At 48.2% G+C, this 20,817-nt stretch overlaps 1 protein-coding gene across 1 annotated transcript in view; it reads right to left on the bottom strand.

The window, feature by feature from the left end:
• Ccdc3 (coiled-coil domain containing 3) overlaps positions 1-20,816 on the bottom strand; it is a gene marked incomplete at its 5' end in the record, with an annotated part of 88,907 nt that extends 68,091 nt beyond the window's left edge. Inside the window, 2 exons of the mRNA XM_033765960.1 lie at positions 18,335-18,509; positions 20,572-20,816. Coding sequence (XP_033621851.1) covers positions 18,335-18,509; positions 20,572-20,816 — 420 coding nt within the window. The remainder of the gene's footprint in view (positions 1-18,334; positions 18,510-20,571) is intronic.
• Position 20,817: the final 1 nt, after the last annotated feature.

The raw sequence follows: 20,817 nt of genomic DNA on the forward strand, positions 1-20,817 counted from the left end.
GGGTAGTTACTATTAAAAACACACACACACACACACACACACACACACACACACACACACACACACACACACAGAAACTTAAAAAATTGGAGGATGTCATGAAGTTGACACTCTTGTTTGTCTTTTGAGACCCTCATGTACTGTTGGTGGGAATGTAAATTTCGTAGTTGCTATGGAAACAGTATGGTGGTTCCTCGAAAAAGTAAAACAGAAAGACTACTTGATTTAGGAATTGCATTTCTGGGTATATGCCCAAGAGGAGTGGAAGCAGAGGCTCAAACTGGTACGTGTGCCAGCCTGTCCATGACAGCACCATTCCCAACAGCCAGGGGGAGAAGTGACCCACAGGTCTACACATACAATATGACATATTTAGCTTTTAAAAAATAGAGGACTGGGGGTGTAGCTCAGTGGCAAAGTACTTGTCTAGCAAGCATAAGGCCCTGGATTCAACCCCAAGCAAAAAACAATCAAACAAAACCCTTGTCATATACTACCAGAGGGATGACCAGAGACGCTATGCTAAAGTCACAGAACAAACACTGTAATTCTGCCATATGCTCTACCTAGAGCAGTCAAACTTACAGAGACTCAAAGTAGAAGCTTGGATGCCGATGGTGTAGTCAGGGTGGGAAGGGGATAGAGGATGAGTTGGTTATTTCATGGTAGACAGTTTCAGTTTACGAGATGAAGGAGTTCTGGAGGCCTGTGTGCAGCGATGTGAAGAATCTTAACACTACTGAACCATACACTTAAAAGTGACTAAGATGGCAAATTCCGTGGCATATGTTCTTACTGCAATTAAAAATACAAGGGAATTTGGTAGCCCATTGAGGAGAGCTCTTGTGAGGGGGTAAAGAAGTCCAGGCCTGAGAGGCCCTTGAGGACCAGCAGAGACGCCCACCTTTCTGAACAGCGAGGTCTTTGCCTTGCAGGTGGGACCTTTCCCTAATCCTAGATCACTGCTGACTACACGGGTTTTCTGGAAGCCTTTGGCCTTTCAACATCTTGGCTTCTTTGTTGGCTCTGCTTATAGCACTCAGTGATGAAGGTTTGATGTCCAGATTTGGATCTCATTAGGGTTTCACTACAGCAACCTCCCCAATAGCATGTTCTATGGGTCTCATCATTGACATATGTTTCCGAACACCTGCTGTGTACTTGGCCTTTTATACACATTGTCTCTAAAAACCATAACCAAGATCCTGAGGTAGCCCGGGCTGAGGGTCCAAGTGGCAATGCCAGAAATCTAGTCCACACCTAACTAACTCTGTGGTGGGGTTACCTGGTCAGTGCCTTTCCCAGGGTTAGATTAATGTTGTGGGTTGGGTCCCACAATTCACAGACTCTTCCCAGGGCCCTGACCTGGTGGAAAGTGGGGCCACTCCCTTTCTACACAGGTCTCCAGAGCCTCTGCCCGTTTTAGAGGACTTGGTGAGGAAGGCTCTCACTGTGCGTCCACCCAGACGCACGCACCCCCAGGCTCCCCACTGCCCTTGATGAGATCAGAACAAGGTCCACAGGGGGCCTTGCCCCAAGCCCAAGCTTCAGCAGCCTTAGGAAGAAGGCCTTTGAGAGCCAATCCACCAGCTCCATTCACCCCTGGTAGTTTTTTGCTCAGAGAATGGTGAGCCAATCAATGCTGAGCTATCGTCTCGTGGTCTCAGAACATGCAGGCTGCCCTGTGTTCCGGGCCCACAACAGGGGCTCCAAACCTGGTGTCGACCGCCAGGAACCAGGCAGGTGAGTCGTAGCTGTTCTCTGGTGGTCAGGTCAGCACCTCCCACGCTAAGGGGTAACCCTGGCTGGTGACAGAGGAGATGTATACGTTGTGCAAACCACCAGCAAGTTTTATGGGGAAACCTCACAGCATTTCACTTTTTGCACCCTTTAACCATGTTAGCAAGGGTAACAGTTAGCCAAATGCTCATTTGCAAGTAGTTTCCCCCAGTTTCAGTGAGTTGGAATGAACCAGGCTGGAAATCAGAACACAGTCAGGGCTATGGGGTAGCTCGGTGGTAGGGTGCTTACCCCACATGCATGAGGCCTGGGCGCCAAAAAACAAAACAAAACAGTGTGGCCATGACCTTGAGCCCCCAGACACATGCGTCCACCCCACGCTACACTGTCTCCAAGGCAGGAGACACGAATCAGAACCAGACACTGGAGCAATGCCGCCTCAACCTGATCACGCCCTGGCGCTCTGCTCCGAGCCACAAGCCCAGGCCTGGCTGAGAAGCAACCTGTGCGCCTCTCTGGAGATGTGGCCTCTGCTCTGTTTCCCCTAGGCTGGGCGGGCAGAGGATGGATAGGGCAGACGCTGAGTGAGGGAAGGGCGGCCTCAGTCAGGAGATGGCCACGGGACAGCAAGAGCGAAAGGAAGCGGGTGTCAGGAGCTGGTGGCTGGACGTGCACGCACTTTCACGGAGCGTCTGCGGAGCGCACTGTCTCCGGCTCCGGGAAGCAATGCGGAGGAGCACTCCCTGCCTTAAGAGAGCCTGTATGGAGGAGAAGGCTGCGGCTGGGGTGGAGGTGGCAGGCAGGGAGATGGAGGTGAACAGGGACCCAAAGGCAGAGAATTCGGACACACAAGCTTCAAGTGTCCAAGCAAAAATCCACAGCCCGGAGAATGGGATCTTACAGGGTTTGCTTTTCTACATCTGAACCACGAGTCCTCTTATGACACAAATACATGAAAATAGCCACACAGACCTCTGGATATGCCTTGTCCCATGTGCAGAATAATTCAGTTTTTGCTGAGAAGCCAGTAAGTCCTGGGAAAAGAACGAGTTGTGGCGCTCAGAGGACTCTTGCGCAGGCTGCAGCAAGACACTCACCCGTGCCCCTCCCCACCAGTCCTCAGCCTGCCGCCCCACCCACGAGACAGTGCACAGCACGCCAGGCTTCTGAGCCTCTGGGCCCACCCCGTGCAGTCAAGACGCAGAGAAGAATCCACGCAGGAGCGCCAATTCCTCAGTCCGCCAGCTGTACCCCACCCCATTCTGAGATGGTAACTAAATGGGCCACAAGACGGCCGTGTGATACCCGCCACGCCCGAGGGCCCTCATCCGCCCGCCCGCCCCCTCGCCCGCCCGCCCGCCCCTTCCTCCTGTCCGCACTCCACCCGCCAGGCTCATTTAGATGTCAAAATCGTCCAGGAAGGGGGCTCGTATTCCCCGTCTTATGGATGAGGCAGATGGGGTGTGGAGGAGCTCACTGTGCAGCCGAATTGCAGAGCAAGGAGCACAGCCACGGTTCTGCCGGAGCCCACCAGCACCTGCCCTGTGCGGTGTCCGTGACAGAGTAGGCCGCGACTTCGAAGGGTCCCCGTGGGCCCCACATGCCTGTTGGTACTGGAGTCCAAAAGGCTTCCCAAAGGACGACAGCAAATGCACCACGCCTAGGGCCCATGGCTGAGCGCAATGCTGAAAAGCACAGCATCTACAGCCCATTTCCGTGGACGGATCTCCCCGGAAAGCACCAGACCCCAAGCGCGAGGGCAGCGTCTTAGCAACATGGATGGGCGGCAGGCTTAAGAAATGACCCTGGCAGGGGTGTCAGTTAATTGGTGTTTTCTTTATAATATAAAGTCCAGCCCTCACGGGGCCTTTCGAATAAGACTTCCTAAACAGTTTTCAAACATTACATCTATTGCTGACTCCATCAACCATATTAATATTTCATCATAAACACACATATTAAATTCATTTTGTTTATGAAAAGAACTTAAGATCACTGTTCATTCATAGCTTCCAATCAGTACTCAAAAAGACATGCTTGGAATAAATATGGCATTTTTAATCAGTGTATAATTAATTGTACTGAATATTGTGTCACACCGTAACATCCTCCTACAGATACATCACATTCTTTGATTCTACCGTCCTTCCCTATTACATTCTGCCCTACCCCTTCCTCTTAGTATCTGCCGTGGCCCAAGAGTGATAGGCAGGATTTGTTCCTACCACTGTGATCATTCCCCAGAAATATCCCCGCATGCTAAGAAACCCCAGTGCGTGCTGAAGAGGAGGAGCACCCAAGCTGCTGCCTGGTGTTGGAGAAGATGGCAGCACAGGGCCAGCAGGGAAGAAAGGGGCAGGGGGAAGGAGAGGGAGAAAAGCAGACACTTATCCCCTTCCCCTAAGCAACTAGCAGGACCCAAGATGTCCACAAGGAGGGCCTGGGTGGTGACACATTTTCTGTTTCTAAGAGAGAAAAGATGTAAATGACTGCGCCTTACTTAAAACCACAACGCTGGCTAGAGATCTTGCACACCTCCCCGTGCTCCTTGCACAGTTCCTGCACATTACTTCCAGGCCCTGTGTCCGTCCACTTGGGGAGGAGACACCGACAGGGTTCAAGGGAGTTGGCCACTGCAGGAGACTTGGGGACAACAGCCAGAACTTCTGTGTAGCATTAGCAACCTGCTGGACTCCTAGACACTTGTGTTCTGTCTTTCAAGACCTGACCCTAGTACCTTTGCACATTTCCATAGTAACCACCTCAGAATGAGGATCTCATGGGTCAGGGGAGGCCAGCTTGAGGAGACTCCTCACTGGGGACAGCGAAGACCCTCCACGGAGGGCCACACCCCTTTCGGGTTCTCTTTCCACCTGAATACATCATGCCCTGGGACACTCTGGAAAAGCTTGAGGGGTTAAAAAGTGAACTTATGCAAGAATAGAAATAAAATGAGGAAGAAACACAGCCAATGAAGAGTCTGCAGCCTCTTCAGCCGACCATGACCGGAGCTCCTTCCCGCTGATTCTTTGGCACAGGTGCTGCAAGTGAAGACCTCTCAAGGCAGTGCCCGAGACAGAAGGACCCAGTAGTTCCCAAGTTTATGACCTACTATGATCTATTTTGCTCATGGAGAAACTGAGTTGTGGTGAGATCACATAATTGCCAGTTGTCTCTGATCCACCTTAACACTTCTGGGCCAGGGATTTAGCTCAGTGGCACAGCTCCTGCCTCGCAAGCACAAGGTCCTGAGTTCCATCCCCGGTACCAAAAAACAACTAAAAAAGATCTTAAGACTTCCACAAAGAAGAGTCTAAAAACTCTCAGCATACTATGAAGAGATATCTGTATCGACAGCTCCGTAACGAGGAAATGACAGAGCTGGGAACACAGCTTAGTAGTGAAACACTTGCCTCTAACATGGGCAAGGCACTGGGTTCCATTCTCAGCATGAAAGGGGGTAGGCGGGTAAGAAATAATGACAAAATATGAGGAAAAGACAAACGCTGACCAGAGGCCTTGTCAGTGTTAAACATGCAAATGGAAACGATCAACATTACCAGCCGTTAAGGAAACAAGTGAAATCACAGTGTGAAAAAAAAAAGCCCAAATGGGAGAATGTGTGTAAGTTATTTATCTAATTGAGGTCTACTATCCAAAATCTATAAGCATTGTAATTATGAGCATGTAACTCAACAAAGAGACAGTCTAGCTTAAAAATGGACAAAGGACTTGAACAGGTGTTTTTCCTAAGAGGACACACAAGTGGCCAAAACATGAGAAAAGATGCACAGTGTCATTAGTCATCAGGAAAAGGACAAAACCACCATGAAGTTCCTCTGGACTCTCATCAGGACGGCGAGACCCAGAGAGACCGGCACCAACAAGCACTGGAGACGTGGAGGGAAATCGGGGCCCTCTCATTCTGCTGGTGGGGCATAACATGGTACGGGTGCCTTGGTGAGCAGGGCAGCAGGTCCTCCAGAAACTGAATGCAGAAGTTCTCACATGACCCCAAATCCCATTCCTACTAATATACAAGAGAGAAGAGGAAAGCACATATCCATGGGAAAACCAACACGAGAATGTTGATTGCAGCATTATTTGTAACCAACCAAAGAGGAAACAACCTAAATATCCACCGACTGGTGAACGGATAAACAGAACGCATCAGAGCTAGACAGTGGCACGTTACTCGGCCATCAAAGGGGATGAAGTACTGAGTCACGTGGCAACACAAGTGAACCCTGAAGACCTTTTGCTTGGTAAAAAAAATAGCCCAATGCAAAAGGTTGCAGACTATAAGGTGGTATTTTTACGGAATTTCCCTATGAAGTACTGAGTCACGTGGCAACACAAGTGAACCCTGAAGACCTTTTGCTTGGTAAAAAAAAATAGCCCAATGCAAAAGGTTGCAGACTATAAGGTGGTATTTTTACGGAATTTCCACAGTTGGCAAACGCAGACAGACGTAGCATATCACCAAACACTGGGAATGATGCAGGGAACTGGGTCATCCACACTGGAGAGAATATAAATGGTATGGACGCTTGGAGGCTCCTTTTAAAACTAAAAAGGACTAACCCCGTGAGTCAGCAATGGCACTCCCGGGCAATGACCAAAAGAAATGAACACTGATGTCTGCACCAAAGCCTGTGTGAACGTTCACGGCGGTTTTATTCCTAATAGCTAAAAACTGGAATGTCCTTCGGAATTGACTGATTAAATGAAGAGGGGTATATCTATACTGTGGAATACTACTCAGCAATAAAAAGGAATACATCCACCTGAATTAGTCTCCAGGCAATCATGCGGAGTGAAAAATAACAACCTCAGAAGGTATATGCTAGAGCCGGGTACAGTGTTCCATGCCTATAACTCAGGAGGCTGAGGCAGGAGGATCACAAATATGAGGCCAGCCTAGGCAAGTTAGTGTCTCAAAATAAAACTAACAGGCCTGGGGTTGTAGCTCAGTGGCAGAGTGCTCCTGGGTTCAGTCCATCCTCAGTACCATATTCACACCAAAAGGAGAATACTGAAGAGTCGTATTTATATAATATCCAGAGGAAGATTATAGTTCTAGGGGCCTGTAGTGGTTGCTGGGGGCTAGACATTGAGGCGGCGGAGACAGATGGCAGGAGGGAGCTGTGCCGACATGGGGGCAGTGCTGTATCCCAACTCTGGTGGTGATGCAGGCAGCCATGTGTCACAAAACTGCGCACCCTGCCCCCCCCCAGGAGTGCCTGTATTTAGGGACGCGTGGGCAGTGAGTACGAGGCGCATGTCGTTACTGTTCTCATGCTGCATGGGAGTCACACAAAGGAGGGGCACCTGGGACCCGTCTACAGCGGCCCTGTGAGTCCGAAATCACTCTCCCACAATAAGCCTGGTAACTAACCGGTGAGAGCATTCGGTTTAGAAGTAATAGCTGTATGTCAATGAAACTTTCCGGTGGCGAGGGGAGAGGAGTGCCACAAGCGGGGCCACAAACCTCCCCTGGCTCCCTGCGTCACAAAAATCTAAACTGCTCACCTGGGCTCGCGGTGCTCCGAGTGGTCCAAACGTACCTGGTTCCATTCTTCACTCGCCAACAAGGATCCGCTTCACTTCCCACCCCTCACTCACACCACACTGCTTTCATCCTGGGAACGACTGCCCTGCCTTTTTCTTCCACCCAAAATGCTTTTCTGTCTGATGTGGGTATGGCTGACCAGGGTCACTCCGGCTTCCGTTTCAATGTCATCTCTTTGACCTAAGGTGGTCGACCAGTTTCCGTCACGTTCCTTCCTTTTTAATTCTCAGCCAAAGCCCTGTAAGCCTCTGAAAGTTCTGTGTCGACTGATGCATCAATTGTCTCTCCCCCACCTCGCTACATTGTAAGCTCCAAAGGGCAGGAAGCTCGTTTCTCTTGTTCCTTTCTGTATTCCCAGGGCCTAACAGGATAAGGAAGGGCGGGCGGGAGGGAGGGGAAGACACCCCACTCACTCTTCACAGCTTTGGCTCTATCTGGCTAAATGAAGAGCCACCTGGGAACAGGTAAGCAGCCATCCCCTAGTGGGCAGTGAGGAGCATGGCCCTAGAGGGGCCATCCTGCAAGGTCTTAACCAAGCCCCCTCTCTTGAGAATTTCCCGCAGTGCTAAGGTTCTCATCTGGCTTGAGAAACTGAATTTTTCAAGCTTTCCTTGACCAAGGTGAATAATCCCCTCATTTGTGTCTCATTGCTGAGACAAAGTATCCGACACCCAAAGTCGAAGGGGAAGGGTCTACTCAGCTCACAGCTTGTAGAAGTTTCAGTCCATCATTGGCTGGCTCCAAGGCAGCAAGGGACCTTAACAGCACCTTTCGGCCCATTTTATCCAGGCTACTGGGACTAGGGCGGTGCCAAACCAATCAGTGTCCTGATTTAGTAATCACACCCCCTTAATCCCAGATTCAGATACCTCTGAAAGAGCCACCTATGAATTCATGAGGCTTTGGAGGGACATCTAGACCCAAACCCTAACAGACACCATCACTCAGCTATATGAATGCCTGCTAGGTTCGTGGAACCATGCTAGGTCCTAAGAACACAACGACGAACAAGGAGACATTTACGTGGAATTTCCATCCTGTAAGCTATGAGGAGCACAGATATTGAACCAGTATGTTCACAAATTATTTAACTGCAGCTGTTGTGAGAGGCACAAAAAAGAACAAATGTGTTCCAACATCAGCATCAGAGGACAAAAACACACCAGCCGGCAAAGGGAGGAGGGCAGGTAGGAAGTGGCTCAGGGCAGGAGTGGCTTTGTTGTGAGACAGAAGTCTCCCAGTTGAGGGAGGCCCGGGCCAGGAGCAGAATCGGAAGGGGCCCGCATCACCTGCCCTTCAGGCACCGTCCCCCCAGGTTCCACTGAACTCACCCAGGCCTCCAAAGACTCCACTCTTAGAGGAGAAGCAGTCAGTGTTTGGTGTTCACAGAACCCAAGGGAAAGACAGCATTATTCCTTCACTTTCCAGAGGTGAAAGAGATTTGATTTCCATGAACAAATGTATTAAGGCTGTTTCAGGTACCTGTTCTGCACAAAGATCTGTGAGGCAAACCAATGCACCCAAGACGAGACGTCCACTTAGTTCCTGGACACATGCAGGGTGCGTGGGGCCCAGGTCTCCCATCTCTCTGACCTGGAGTCTTTGCCTGGCTGTCACAGCCTCCCCTGTGGGCCCAGATCCAGCTACGCAACTTCCCACTCGCCTCTCTGCTACCCGCCTGGCTGCTGAATCACTGAAAAGTCCAGAGTTGCTCCACAGCCTCTTCTTCGGGGCTCCGTACTGAGGTCTCACCCCGCTGTTCACGTAGATCGCTAAATCCTCCAGAATCAAGTGCGTAGTGCAAGTCCACACCTTCTCTTCACCGTCCTCCATCAGCAAGGCAGCCCGGAGCTCCAAGCTACAGGGTCCCCAGGGAACCCGAGGCCCTTCCAGGGAATCCACGGGTTCCAAACTACTTTCTGACCGACGTCAAGGTGTCACGTGTCCTTGTCACCATGTCAACGCCAGCACTGCCGCTGCAAAAGCAAAGGCGGCTACACTGCCGGCCCCTTAGGGCAGATCAAGGCAGTGGCACCAAGTTATACTACAAATCATCACATTCTTCAGCATGCGTGCTGGCAGAGGGGAACAAAAAGCCAGTTTACTTTAACAATATCTCTAATATACCAGTAAAAATTATTGACTTTATGGAAACCTGACTCTTGAATACTATGTGTGGAGAAGTGCCACGTACAGTGAGGTATTCCTGCCACCTGCTGAGGGGCAGGGCTGTCACAAGGTCCTGCGATGAAGCTCCGAGCCCAGCTAGAAGTTGTCATCATCAAATATCACTTTTACTTGGAAGAATGACAAACTGTGTTGATTCGGGTTTGAGTGATTGATAGACAATCCCTGGAGAAATGAACAGAGTAAGCCTTCATTTCAAAGAAAACGAGTCGTAGGGGAGTTGCCACCGTGCGTCTAACAGCCTTCCAGGAAAGACTTTCCCAGTGGGATCGATGGGGACATTAATTATTAGGGGTTGTTATATTGCATAAATATCTGAAGATCTGTATAACTCAGTGAATTAATAGATTCCAAATGATCAATGCGTGTTAGAAAATCACGTGCAGGTTTAAAAACGTCTCATCCAACTTAAGACAGACTAACAGACATTCATCTAGGAAAACCTCCCTCCTCCACACAGCAAGACACAAATTTCTGTCGCTTAAGCCCCCTTGTCTGTGATGCTTTGCTACAGCTGTTGCGGGAGGAAGGGGCAAGTGGTAGCACAGAGACGGGCTGAACGGACTCCGCCAGCAAAGAGTCAACAGCGAGTCCATCGCGTTCCAAAAGGCAGTGGTGATCAACCCCCTGCTGGGATGCAGCTCCCTCTTGTATAGGGTCTTACAGCTGTGATCTCATGCAGGTGGTTACATTTCATTTCTTCAGTTATCACGGTCACAAGATAGTTCACTTTAACCCAGAAGTAACAATTCCTTGTAGTTAGGGAGTTTACCTCGACATTCCTCTTGCTGTCTACCCTAGTGCACAGGAAGGGGGTGGTCAAGGACAGGGATGAGGCCAGATGTCCCATTTCACGGGCATTGCCTCCGGTGTCTGTTAATGTTGAGCTAAACAAAGCAGACTGCTGTTGGAGACAGAAGTAATTTTACATTTTCCTAACATTTTGTAGGTTTTGGATTACTTACAGAAGTTCTCTATGTCACAGCAGTCTTAGCAGATGAATACGTAAACATCTAACAAAGAAGAAAACAGTGCAACACAGTCTCATCCAAAAAAGAGGAAGCACGTTTCACAACTCATTTTGTGAGCCAAGTATTACTCGGATAACCCTTTCTTAATTATAAGAAAATTTAAATTAGAGATACAGCTTTGGACATGATGTAAAAAGCACTCAACAAAATATTAGCACATTGATTCAATCAATATGTAGAAACCAACATTTGTTTTGTTTTGGTTTTGGTAAATTTGTGGCTTAGCATTTGACAACCAAACAATATGGTTCAGCTCATTAACAAACTTAGAAGAAAAAACATTATGATATCTCAATAGATGCTGGAGAGTGTCTGACAATACTCAACTTAGTTCATGGTTAAAACTCTATAATCTAATGGTAACTTCCTTAACCCTATAAAAGGCATCTACAAAGAGCTAGTTAGCATATTCTAAAAAATCACTCACAGCTCTAGGCAACCTCGGATTGGAAGTTCTAGTCAATGCAAAAGAAAAATGAAAGGTGTTATGGCTTCTATCCAGCTGTCCCCCAAGGCGTCATGGGCTCCTGGGTAGGGCTTTGGGGAGTGACTGACTCAGGATGTGCGATACTCTCGCGGGATTAGTCCGAGGAGGGTATAGATCTGGGTGAGCTGGGAGGAGGAGCCTGGTGTGAGGAGGTGGGCGTGGCCCGGAAGGGGCTGGCTCCCACCTCCTCCTCCTACCGCCTCCCCGCTGCTGTACCCCGAGCTCCTTCCCGTCTGCCACACAGCCCTGCCCCAGAGCCAGCCAACTATGGACGGAAACCTCGACACCCGGGAGCCAAGTAAGCCTCTCCTCCTCAGGGTCGCGGGTGCCGGTCATTGTGTCTCAGCAGCAAGAAAGTAGGACAAAAGGTTTCCATTCCACAAAGGGGCAATGAGAATTCTGTCCGCTGACAGGTTTGAGCGGGAGGATTTCCGTCTTTACATAAACAGAATGAACCCCCTGCCTCAACCCTTCTGCCCCCTCATCTACACTCTGACCTGCATTAAACCATCTGGGCCAAGCTCACCGTCTCCACGTCCTCTGGCCCCCCTTGATCCTCACACCACTATGCCTAATTTTGCGCCCTCCCTCTACAGAAACGCTCTCCTTCAGTCCATCCTAGCTGAATGGTTGCTTTCTAGCCTCCTCTTACTTAACCACTGAGTACCTTGGTTCCACTCATCATGCGTCTTTTGTTTGTTTGTTTGTTTGATGACAGGTTCTACGTCATTCGGATTAGCCTCAAACTCATGATCTTCCTGCCTCAGCCTCCCGAGTAGCTGAGATCACAGGCACCCACCACCGTGCTAGCACTTATCCTTGAAACCTGATCACTGACTCCTCTGGTTTTCCTTCCTCTCTGCTCCTTCTTGATCGGTGTCAGTATCTCACAAGTCTCAGGGACTCTACTTTTCTTACTCCAAACTCTTTTCCTTGGAAACCTCATTCCTATCCAGTTTTAAGTGGCATCGAATTAATGGTTAGTTCCCAAGGTGTTTCTTCCACTTAGGGATTTTCCTGAGGCCCCAGACTTATAGATGTGAACCGCTTGAAGAACCAGACTCATGAACCCCTCCAACGCTGCCCTACACCAGATCTCTGGCGTTGATGCTGACACACACTTTATGTTTCAGAAACAGGACCCTCTCTGGCCACCCCTCCTCACTTCCTGTCTAACTCAAACCACCTCTGCACCTATTGACCTCATTCCTGTGTGAGCTCCCGCACTCTTCTGTTGCCTCAGCATCTGTTCAAACCTAAGTTAGACTTTCTCAGACCAGAAGCAGAACTTAGTCCCCACTGACATGGATTCTGGTTCTCTGCCTCCTGGTAAAACCATTTCCAATTCTCTGTCTCCTTCTGGTTCCCCAGTGTGGGGGATCCAGGTATCTGCCTGATCCAGCTGCCACCACCTACAAGACTGTGCCCATGGACCCACACAGTCCTTGCGTACTGTGACCACAGCAGTGAGCTGCAGGGACCCACTGCCCACCACAGTGGGCCTCCACAGAACCCGTGACTGCGTGGAACCCCATTCCCTCAGCGAGACCTGCTTGGGCAATGCCCAGGACCCAGTGAAAGCCTTGGCCACACGTCCCTTTGCTTTGGCTCTCCACCTGCTGGCCCGTGTCTGGAAAGCGCTCCCTCCTGGTGGCCCTGTGAGGCAATCTGTCCTTTGCTCCCTGGGGTCTGTGAGTAATAAATTGCTTCCGCTAGTCCCTGTGTTGTCAAGTTGCCACCTCTGACCCGCACACCAAACCTGTTCGCCTTCCTGGCCCGGGTCCTGGTCCAGATAGTGACCATTATGTAGGAATAAACTGGACACAGGCCAGATGAGAACCTACCAGAACAAGCAAATTTCTCGTGAGAGGGACGCCTGGTCACAGGACCAACACTTAGACACGAGGCCATCATCCAGGATAAGAAGTGTCCCACAAAGGCACACTGTGAACATCCACGACCACATCCCCAGGCCCAGTCAGGGCAGGGCTAGTTCACAGCCACTATCCAGACAGAAAGACCAAGTTAGAAAGACACTTTCCTAAACATCTCACCGATTCGCCCACTTCTCCCCCTCCCCGCTGTCTGTGCCTCGTCCAGCATCTGCCGGGGGCTTTAACGGCACCTCTGTGCACTGCATGCCTCACACACAGCTCCACGCCACGCTGCTTACCCACTCTCGCCAGCTTGATCTTCTCAAAACGCAAACGATCTTATCACCCTTCTTTCATGAGGTCAGAAAGTTCCCAGGGCTCCTGGGACAGAGCCCAGGTCCTCACCGGGACCTGTCGAGCCCTGCATGGCCCAGATCGGCCAGAACTCTCGGCTCAGCCCTCACTCAGTCCCAGCCATGGGACACATCTTCCTTTCTTGCCAGGCCCTGGACCCTGGCATGGATTCTCCCTGGATTGCCAACCCCAGCTTCAGCCAGAACTCCACCTCGAGCGTCGGTTCCTTGGAGACTCTTCACCTTCAACCTCGGCTAGAGCCCCTGCTCATTTTCCTTCTGTCCTTGAAGTATTTGTTTCCATTTAAAATTATAAGTCAGGGCTGGGGATTTAGCTCAGTGGTTCTGCTGCCTGCCTTGCAAGCACAAGGACCCGAGTTCGATCACCAGTACCAAAAAAAAAAAAACAAGAAAAAAAAACAACAACAAAAAACCAAATAAAATTATAAGTCATCAGTAGGACTTTTCAACTGTGTCGACAAACTTAGGACATGAGGCTTTTGTATTTTGCTAACCATGGAGACCTAGCATCTAACACGACAGCTGCCTCATAGTAAATGTTCAAATATTTGCTGAAGATTTGACTGGACAATTACACAAAATGAGGTGCATACATAATATCATGCTACTTAGCACTAACTGTAATAGTAACCACCCATCCTCAGGAGGCTTAGCTAAATATATTACAATGCATCCACAGTTAACATGTTTCTGCTGGCTCAAACTGCCATCTGATCCGGGGCTGTACCCCTGGGTACAAACGGTGCATCCACAGTTAACATGTTTCTGCTGGCTCAAACTGCCATCTGATCCGGGGCTGTACCCCTGGTGGTACAAACGGATTGTCTCACTTCTCTTGGTTTTTTTTTTACTAATAAAATTAATAAAAAGTCTATTAATAGATCAAATGTACTTGGTTGCTTGAATTTGAATAATTACTGCCCAAATATAAACACAAATAATATATATTTGTAATAATTTTTTTAAAAAATCATTATACCAACAAATTTATTTCCAAGTAATTTGTGCCTATGGCAATTCTTCTACAAGTTTATCATTCATTCTCTGAACTGTAACATGGAAATCTTACAAGTTCCCATAGCTGGTGAGTAGAATGTGCATTTACAGCTGCTGTACCAAAAATTAGCTGTATCACAATTAATATCATTTTTAATGTTTTTCCATAAGGCACTGTAATTTAGTGACGTCTGGTCTGCTAAATCACTGCCTCTCTTTGATTCCAAAGATACCCTGAGAAGCAGCACAAACCCACCCGACGGACAGTCATGCATGCACCACTGGTGGTTTGAGCTGGAAAGAAAGACTGAATTCAATTCAGAGCTGCCTGGCAGCAAGACACACACAGACGATGGCCCTGTCGTGAACATGATAAGGCAACTTCACATGTGTCGATGGGGAACGATCTTTACGATCTAATTGTGAATAAAGCAATGTGTAGCGAAGTGTGCACAGTGCTGCCGTGTGTCAAAAACAACAAAAAATAATGCACATTTGGCTCATAAAAAACAGTCATCGAATGTTACACGAGAACTTATCACAGCTGGTTCATTTCTGGAGGGTAGATGGGAACCAGGGCATCAGAGGCGGGAGAGAAACCACTGGCTACCATTTTATATTTTCAGATTTGAACCTGAAAATTTGTTATCTATGTAGCTGTTTCCAGTTCAATGAATACTAGACACTCACAGTGTCACTAGATATACAAAAGTCATAGATGCTGCGGAGAGAAACCGTGCTGGTGTCTTCCCTTCACCCAGTCCCCTCAACCCTCATCCCTCGCTCTGTTGCTGTCCAGTCGCAGAAGGTTTTAGGACTCCCCTGGGAAGTAGCAGCAAGCTTTAAAAAGAACTTTTAAATGTCAACTTTTAAGGTAATGCTTTAAAATTATCAATTTACAGTCGTGATAAACCCCTGCATTACTCTTCATAGCTTATAAAATACTTTCAAACACATGCTCTAATAAGATGCTTAGAAACTTTGGTTTATATACATCTGATCCCATGTGGTAGATAAGAAAACTGCAGTTGTGAGAAATTAAGGGACCTGCCCAAGGTCCTTCCTCCGGAGTCAGCAGAGCCGTCCAGCTCTTCTAAGAGGCCACATTCCTTCTCGGGCCACTCAGGCGAGGAGAGCTCCTTCCTTTTGGAGTCACTTTCCAGCTCCATAAAAAGGAAGAGAGAACATGAGGGGCAGAACGACCTTCACAGATTTTATTTTCATCCCATGACATTTTATGACAGACTGATGTAAGCGTGGGTCAGGGCTAGGTCTGGCTCCTAGGGGATGGTACTGGAAAAGAGGGGAAAATATTCAACTTCTGTTTTCACTGTTATACTCACCCAGCAGGACAGAAAAAGGAAGGAAAAATGTCCTTGGCTGGTGCAGAGAGAATCCTGCCAGTAAACCTCCCACATGCCAAAGACACCCCCTCAAGTGCCCTTAACACCATGACACCAAACCAGAGGGGCACTGAGTGCTTAATACCGCTGCTGACTTCTTGGCAACCTTTAAAAGCAAGATTGTGCTTCTATTAACCAAGGGTTGGGTGGGATATTTGAAGATAGAGAGGCACTGGAAAGGAACCAGAGTGCAGGAGGATTTTGCTCCTGAGGACCAAGTTGATTGGTGCCCTGGGTGTGTGACACAAAAGTTCCCCTACGTAAGATTTTCCTCCTGTTCCACCTCTTAACCTGCAGATCAACCCTAGAGTCCTGGATTCTTGTGTAACTCCTAAAGAAAGAAATAAAAACAAAGAGGAAAAAAAATGCGCTCTTCTTGACTAGAGTGTGGAGCAACTGTCCTAGCTGATGGAAGCTCAGAAAGCAACAGCATCACCAATGGAAAGCACAGAGACTCACTGACACGCACACAGGATTTACAGTGATGACACCGAGGGGGGGCGGGGGCATTTATGCAAGTTGCAGGCCATTGACAACTGCTCTCCAAACGTGAAAAGGATTAGTGAGTTCTGTTAACGAAAGTCTCCTGACCTTATTCCTACAGCAATAAATCAACGATCTGAACAGCAATTTTGATCCGGCCTAAGGTTGAGGGAAAATGTAGAGTGTCCCCAACATTCTATGACATGCTTATCCTGGGCAGGAAAGGCAACCTGTTGCTTACCTTCCCACAAAGACGGACATTTTAATATTTTTTAAAGTAAGGGAGCAAGCAGTTGTCAGGAATTCTTCATGTAACTCTGCGACTGTCTGTTTGCAATTGCTTTAATCGTGCCAGGCTATGTAAAAAGGGAGCATCATAAAATTCTTAATTTATTTAACTTTAATTTTTTAAATTACATGTTAAAATGATGACCTAACTTTATTTAGCTCTCTGATGTGGCTCTTTTCAAAGTGGGCATGGAATAAAAATGGTACAAGCAAAAGGTCTGAAAAGTTCAAGGTGCCTCAGGTCAGATTTCTAAATTCAACTGCTCAAAAGCCGAGCCGTGTGGAATGATTCTCCTCCTTCAGTCTTGACTCTTCCTCCATGGACACAGCACTCCCATGCTTTGTAATCTAAGAGGCCAGAGCACTAGGGAAAGGGAAAAGGAATTTCTCCTGAGAGCAACATCAGATCAGCAGAAATAGATCTGCTTTCACACTGAAACAATTCTCCATGGTCCTATTGTTTGTTTTTTTTCCAAATAATGGAAAAATCGTAATTCCAGAGAAATGTTAATAGTTTCATAGGGCTAATTAAGTTATGTAGTTAAAGTTTGGGGGCTATTCCGGTATTTTAGAATATTTCAACTCTGTACATAAATCTATTACTATCGAGGCCTTTGTTAAGTAAATGTCAAGTCCAAAAGGGTTGTTTTCAGAATACACCAGATGGGACTCAGTTTGGATACTAGGCTTAGACTGGTGCATCCCATTCAATATAGATTGGGCAACAGTAAAGATTAAGAAGGGTAAACAAAACAGGTGTTTAGAAACAAGTCAGGGGCAAAATATAAGGCAGACTTCCAGAACATGCTGATAAAGCACAGAGGAGGGTTTGGAGGAATCAACGCTGCCACCAGCAGGATAGACCTAAGAAATAAAGGCCCAAATGTCAAAAAAGAGCAAATAACCTCCACTGGCTAGACATACCTGTCTCCCACATAACCAGCTGCTGTGCAAGTCTGAGGAGACCTTTGGGAGGCAGGGAGCCCTGGGTGAAAGATAAGAACTCAGGAAAAACAAAGCAGCTACCATAGACCATGAGCCAGACCAGAGAAGTGATTTCCCTCACACCCTTCCACGCAGCTGAACAAAAGGGAACCAAGGGGCTAGTGTCTGCCAGTCCATTCCTCAGCCTAGAGGAAGGCAACTCCCACAGCAGAGTTCTGTCCAGGACTTCGTCATACGGGCCTAACGAGAGCTTCACAGGGGCCTGGGAATGAGAGCCCACCGCCCCACAGGCTGAGACTGACCTGCCCATTACCAACCCAACTCCGTTTGTGACAATGCTGTGATTTGGAAAAGTGACAATCCTCAAAACTTTCCGCCAAGTGGCATTTGACCCACATTAGTAGACCCTTTTATATTTTCATACCCCAAATAGTCCCAATCCTTCTATTCCCCAGTCATCCTGGCCATCCTACCAGTCTTAACAAGTATCTAAAAATCACAGACGTGTTAGCTATGATAATTATTTCATTTCCTTGAGGACTTTTTCTTCCCACGGAACACTACCATAGCAAGAATAGTCACAATGGTTCACATGTATACATTTACTCCTCCAAGCATGATGCCAAGGGATTTGCATAACTACATATTTAAATCATATGGTGTCGCCCCTGTAGGTACTGTTGTCTCTTTTGCAAAAGAGGAAACCAAGACACAGCAAGCCGACTTTCATCTCATTTTGTTTCCATACATTGTGAAGAACCCCTTGTCAAATAACAAAGCCTCAGGAATCCAAAGTTTCTGAGTAGTGTTTTCTAACAGCTGGGAGGGAGAGGGAGGAGAACAAACACTTAGGTCTGAGTTTTGCATGAGTATTCTCAACTCTTTTAGTCACAAGCCTTATATAAGACATAGCAGTTCTGCTCTGCTGTGGCACAGTGTCTGACCAGAGCTTACCCTGTTGTCTTCTTGGATCTCCCAGTCACTGGAGAAAGCCACAAGCTGCTGTCCTTGGGAACAGTTTGCAAACTGAAAGAGACTGGAAAACATCCTTCTGTTTTCTTGTGTATCTGGAAAGATGGCATCTTGGAAGTTAACTCCATGAGGCAAGAGGTTATAATTTTCATCCATCCTAGTAGGGAGGAGGAAATTAAAAAAAAAGAGAGATGGATCTGAGACCACTGGGGTAGACCAGCTTTGGGGCAGGACTCACAGGGTTTCAGGGCAGTCTTGTCAAGTTCATCCTGATGACCCACGCGGTCCTCGGGAAGGATGTCCCTACAGTTACTTCTGTTTTTTGCTTCATGCTCCTTGAGTCTATTCTGGAGGTTTTCAAAAGAATTGACTTTAGGACAGAGGGGGGAATGTATGTTTTGCATGTCTGTCTGTCTGTCTGTCTGTCTGTCTGTGGTCCCCAGTAGGCCTTTTTTTCTGACACACTATCCTGTGTCCAGGTAAGAGAACTGCCAATTCTGCCGACCTGGGTTCAGATCCTACCATGGCATTATCTTGTATATGACATGAAGCAGATGTCTAACTCCTATGCCTCAGTCTTCTGCTGTACCTGCTTTCTTAATGGTGTCATTTGACCAGGTAAGCAAATGAAGTACTTGGAACAGAGGTAGTATAGAGTAAATATTAGTAAACTTTTTTTTTTAACTAAGCATGATGCAAATCTCGCTAGAAAAGTCATAAAAAAAGAGAGCTGAGGTTTATAATCCAGGCAAAAAGGGGGCATAATGGCCTCCCTGGTGAGTCTCTATTGCCATCCCCTACACACACTGATTGAAGTCTGTTCTCAGCCAATGGGTCCCAGAACAGCAGAGAAGAAATGATTTGTATGCAGCCACTGACACACTTCAGGGCAAGACATTCCTGTGAAATGAAAATCTGCAACATGCAATTTGACGTGGTCTGTCTGCCCTAACTCTGCGTAAATACGTTAAGAGCAAGAGATAAAAAAGACTCGGCTGACCACCCCAGCCAGTGGACAAAATTGTGTTTCATGATAAAGAAAAGCAATAAAGTCTGCTTGAGTATTTGGACTCCTCCTCCTTTGGAAAACAAAGTGTGTCCTGGCATAGTTTTACAGCTGGATTCTCAGTAATTTTCCTAAATAGAAACATGAAAAATGTGAGTCACGTTTCTCTGTGTGGAAGGGCAATCTCTCTGTCTTGGCTGACTTTATTTAGAAATTACACTTTCCTGGCAATTAAAAAAAAATCAGCGTAATCTAGCTAAACCCCTCAAGCCAACACAGAGCAGCACATGTTATTCTAAACTTAGATATTCTGGCCTCAATTTGGAAAACACGTGTGGCCCTGAGCTTCCAAACACCCCTCCATGGGATTGTTTTCTCATTGTGCTGGGGCTAAAAATCGGATCATTCCAATACCCAGAGAGCTGCTTTATGGACTGGGAAACCTGAAACTGTTATTGATCACACCACCTGTGGACTAATTCCCTTGCTGTCTAGAAATGCAGGTTTCTCACTGATGTTCTGTATCACTCATTCACTGAAATCAACCAAGGAGTTTAGGGTTTCACCTGCTGTTTTCAATTTCAGATTTCATTGGAATCCAGTAGTCAGTGAGAATTGCCTGATTCGGGGGCAGATGCTTTCCATCATGACCAAAGGCCAATTTCACAGAATCTCACAGGTTGTAGCAGCCCTGAATCAGCGAGGACCACCTGTGGGATCCACCTCTGTACTCAAAATATTGTGACCCAGAGCTTTAGCCCAGCAGGTCCAGGAACCTGCTGTTCTGGAGAACCTGCCGGCTGTCAGGAGACCCGAGGTGAAGGGACGGCCAGGTTGTCTTGGCGCTGCAGCGGGACCCACAGCACATCGTGGTCAGGCCACTGCTCTGCACAGGTGATTTGCCTGCGTTCCCGTGCCTCAGAACCAACCAGCCTTGCTTCCCACCCTATGCAGGCGAGGAGGACCCCGACGGATCACAGGCGAGAAGGCCAGAACGCCAAAGCCTGATTTCAGTTTGCTTGCTTCACTGTTCCTGTCTGCTCCCGCAGGAGCCAGTTTAAAAGTCTGATCTTGTTGGAAAGCACTGTGACCTCTGCCTGAAGCGCCCCGAAATCGGCTCGGGTTTCCAGGGAAGAGACGCGGGCCTGGAGCCAAGTGGGCTTGAGCAGGGGCGCACACCGCGTGGGGGACGACCCGGGAACGCCCGACCCACCTGAGGAAGAAGAAGTAGGAGTAGCCCTGGACCACGCTGTGCGAGTGGCACGAGAAGTACCCCAGGCCCGTGAGGTTGAGCCTGGAGCCGGCGGGCACCTCCAGCATGCTGCCCCACGCCTGGTCGCACAGCATCTCCACCTCGGCCGAGTAGAGCAGCGCGCCCTGGCCGGCGTGGTACTGCCAGGGCAGGTAGTTGTAGAGGCCGGGCGCCTCGGGGTGCAGCGCCAGCACCCGGGCGTACACG

This window comes from Fukomys damarensis, unplaced genomic scaffold (genome assembly GCF_012274545.1).
Source record: "Fukomys damarensis isolate Sample0158 unplaced genomic scaffold, DMR_v1.0_HiC HiC_scaffold_19, whole genome shotgun sequence".
Classification (NCBI taxonomy): domain Eukaryota; kingdom Metazoa; phylum Chordata; class Mammalia; order Rodentia; family Bathyergidae; genus Fukomys; species Fukomys damarensis.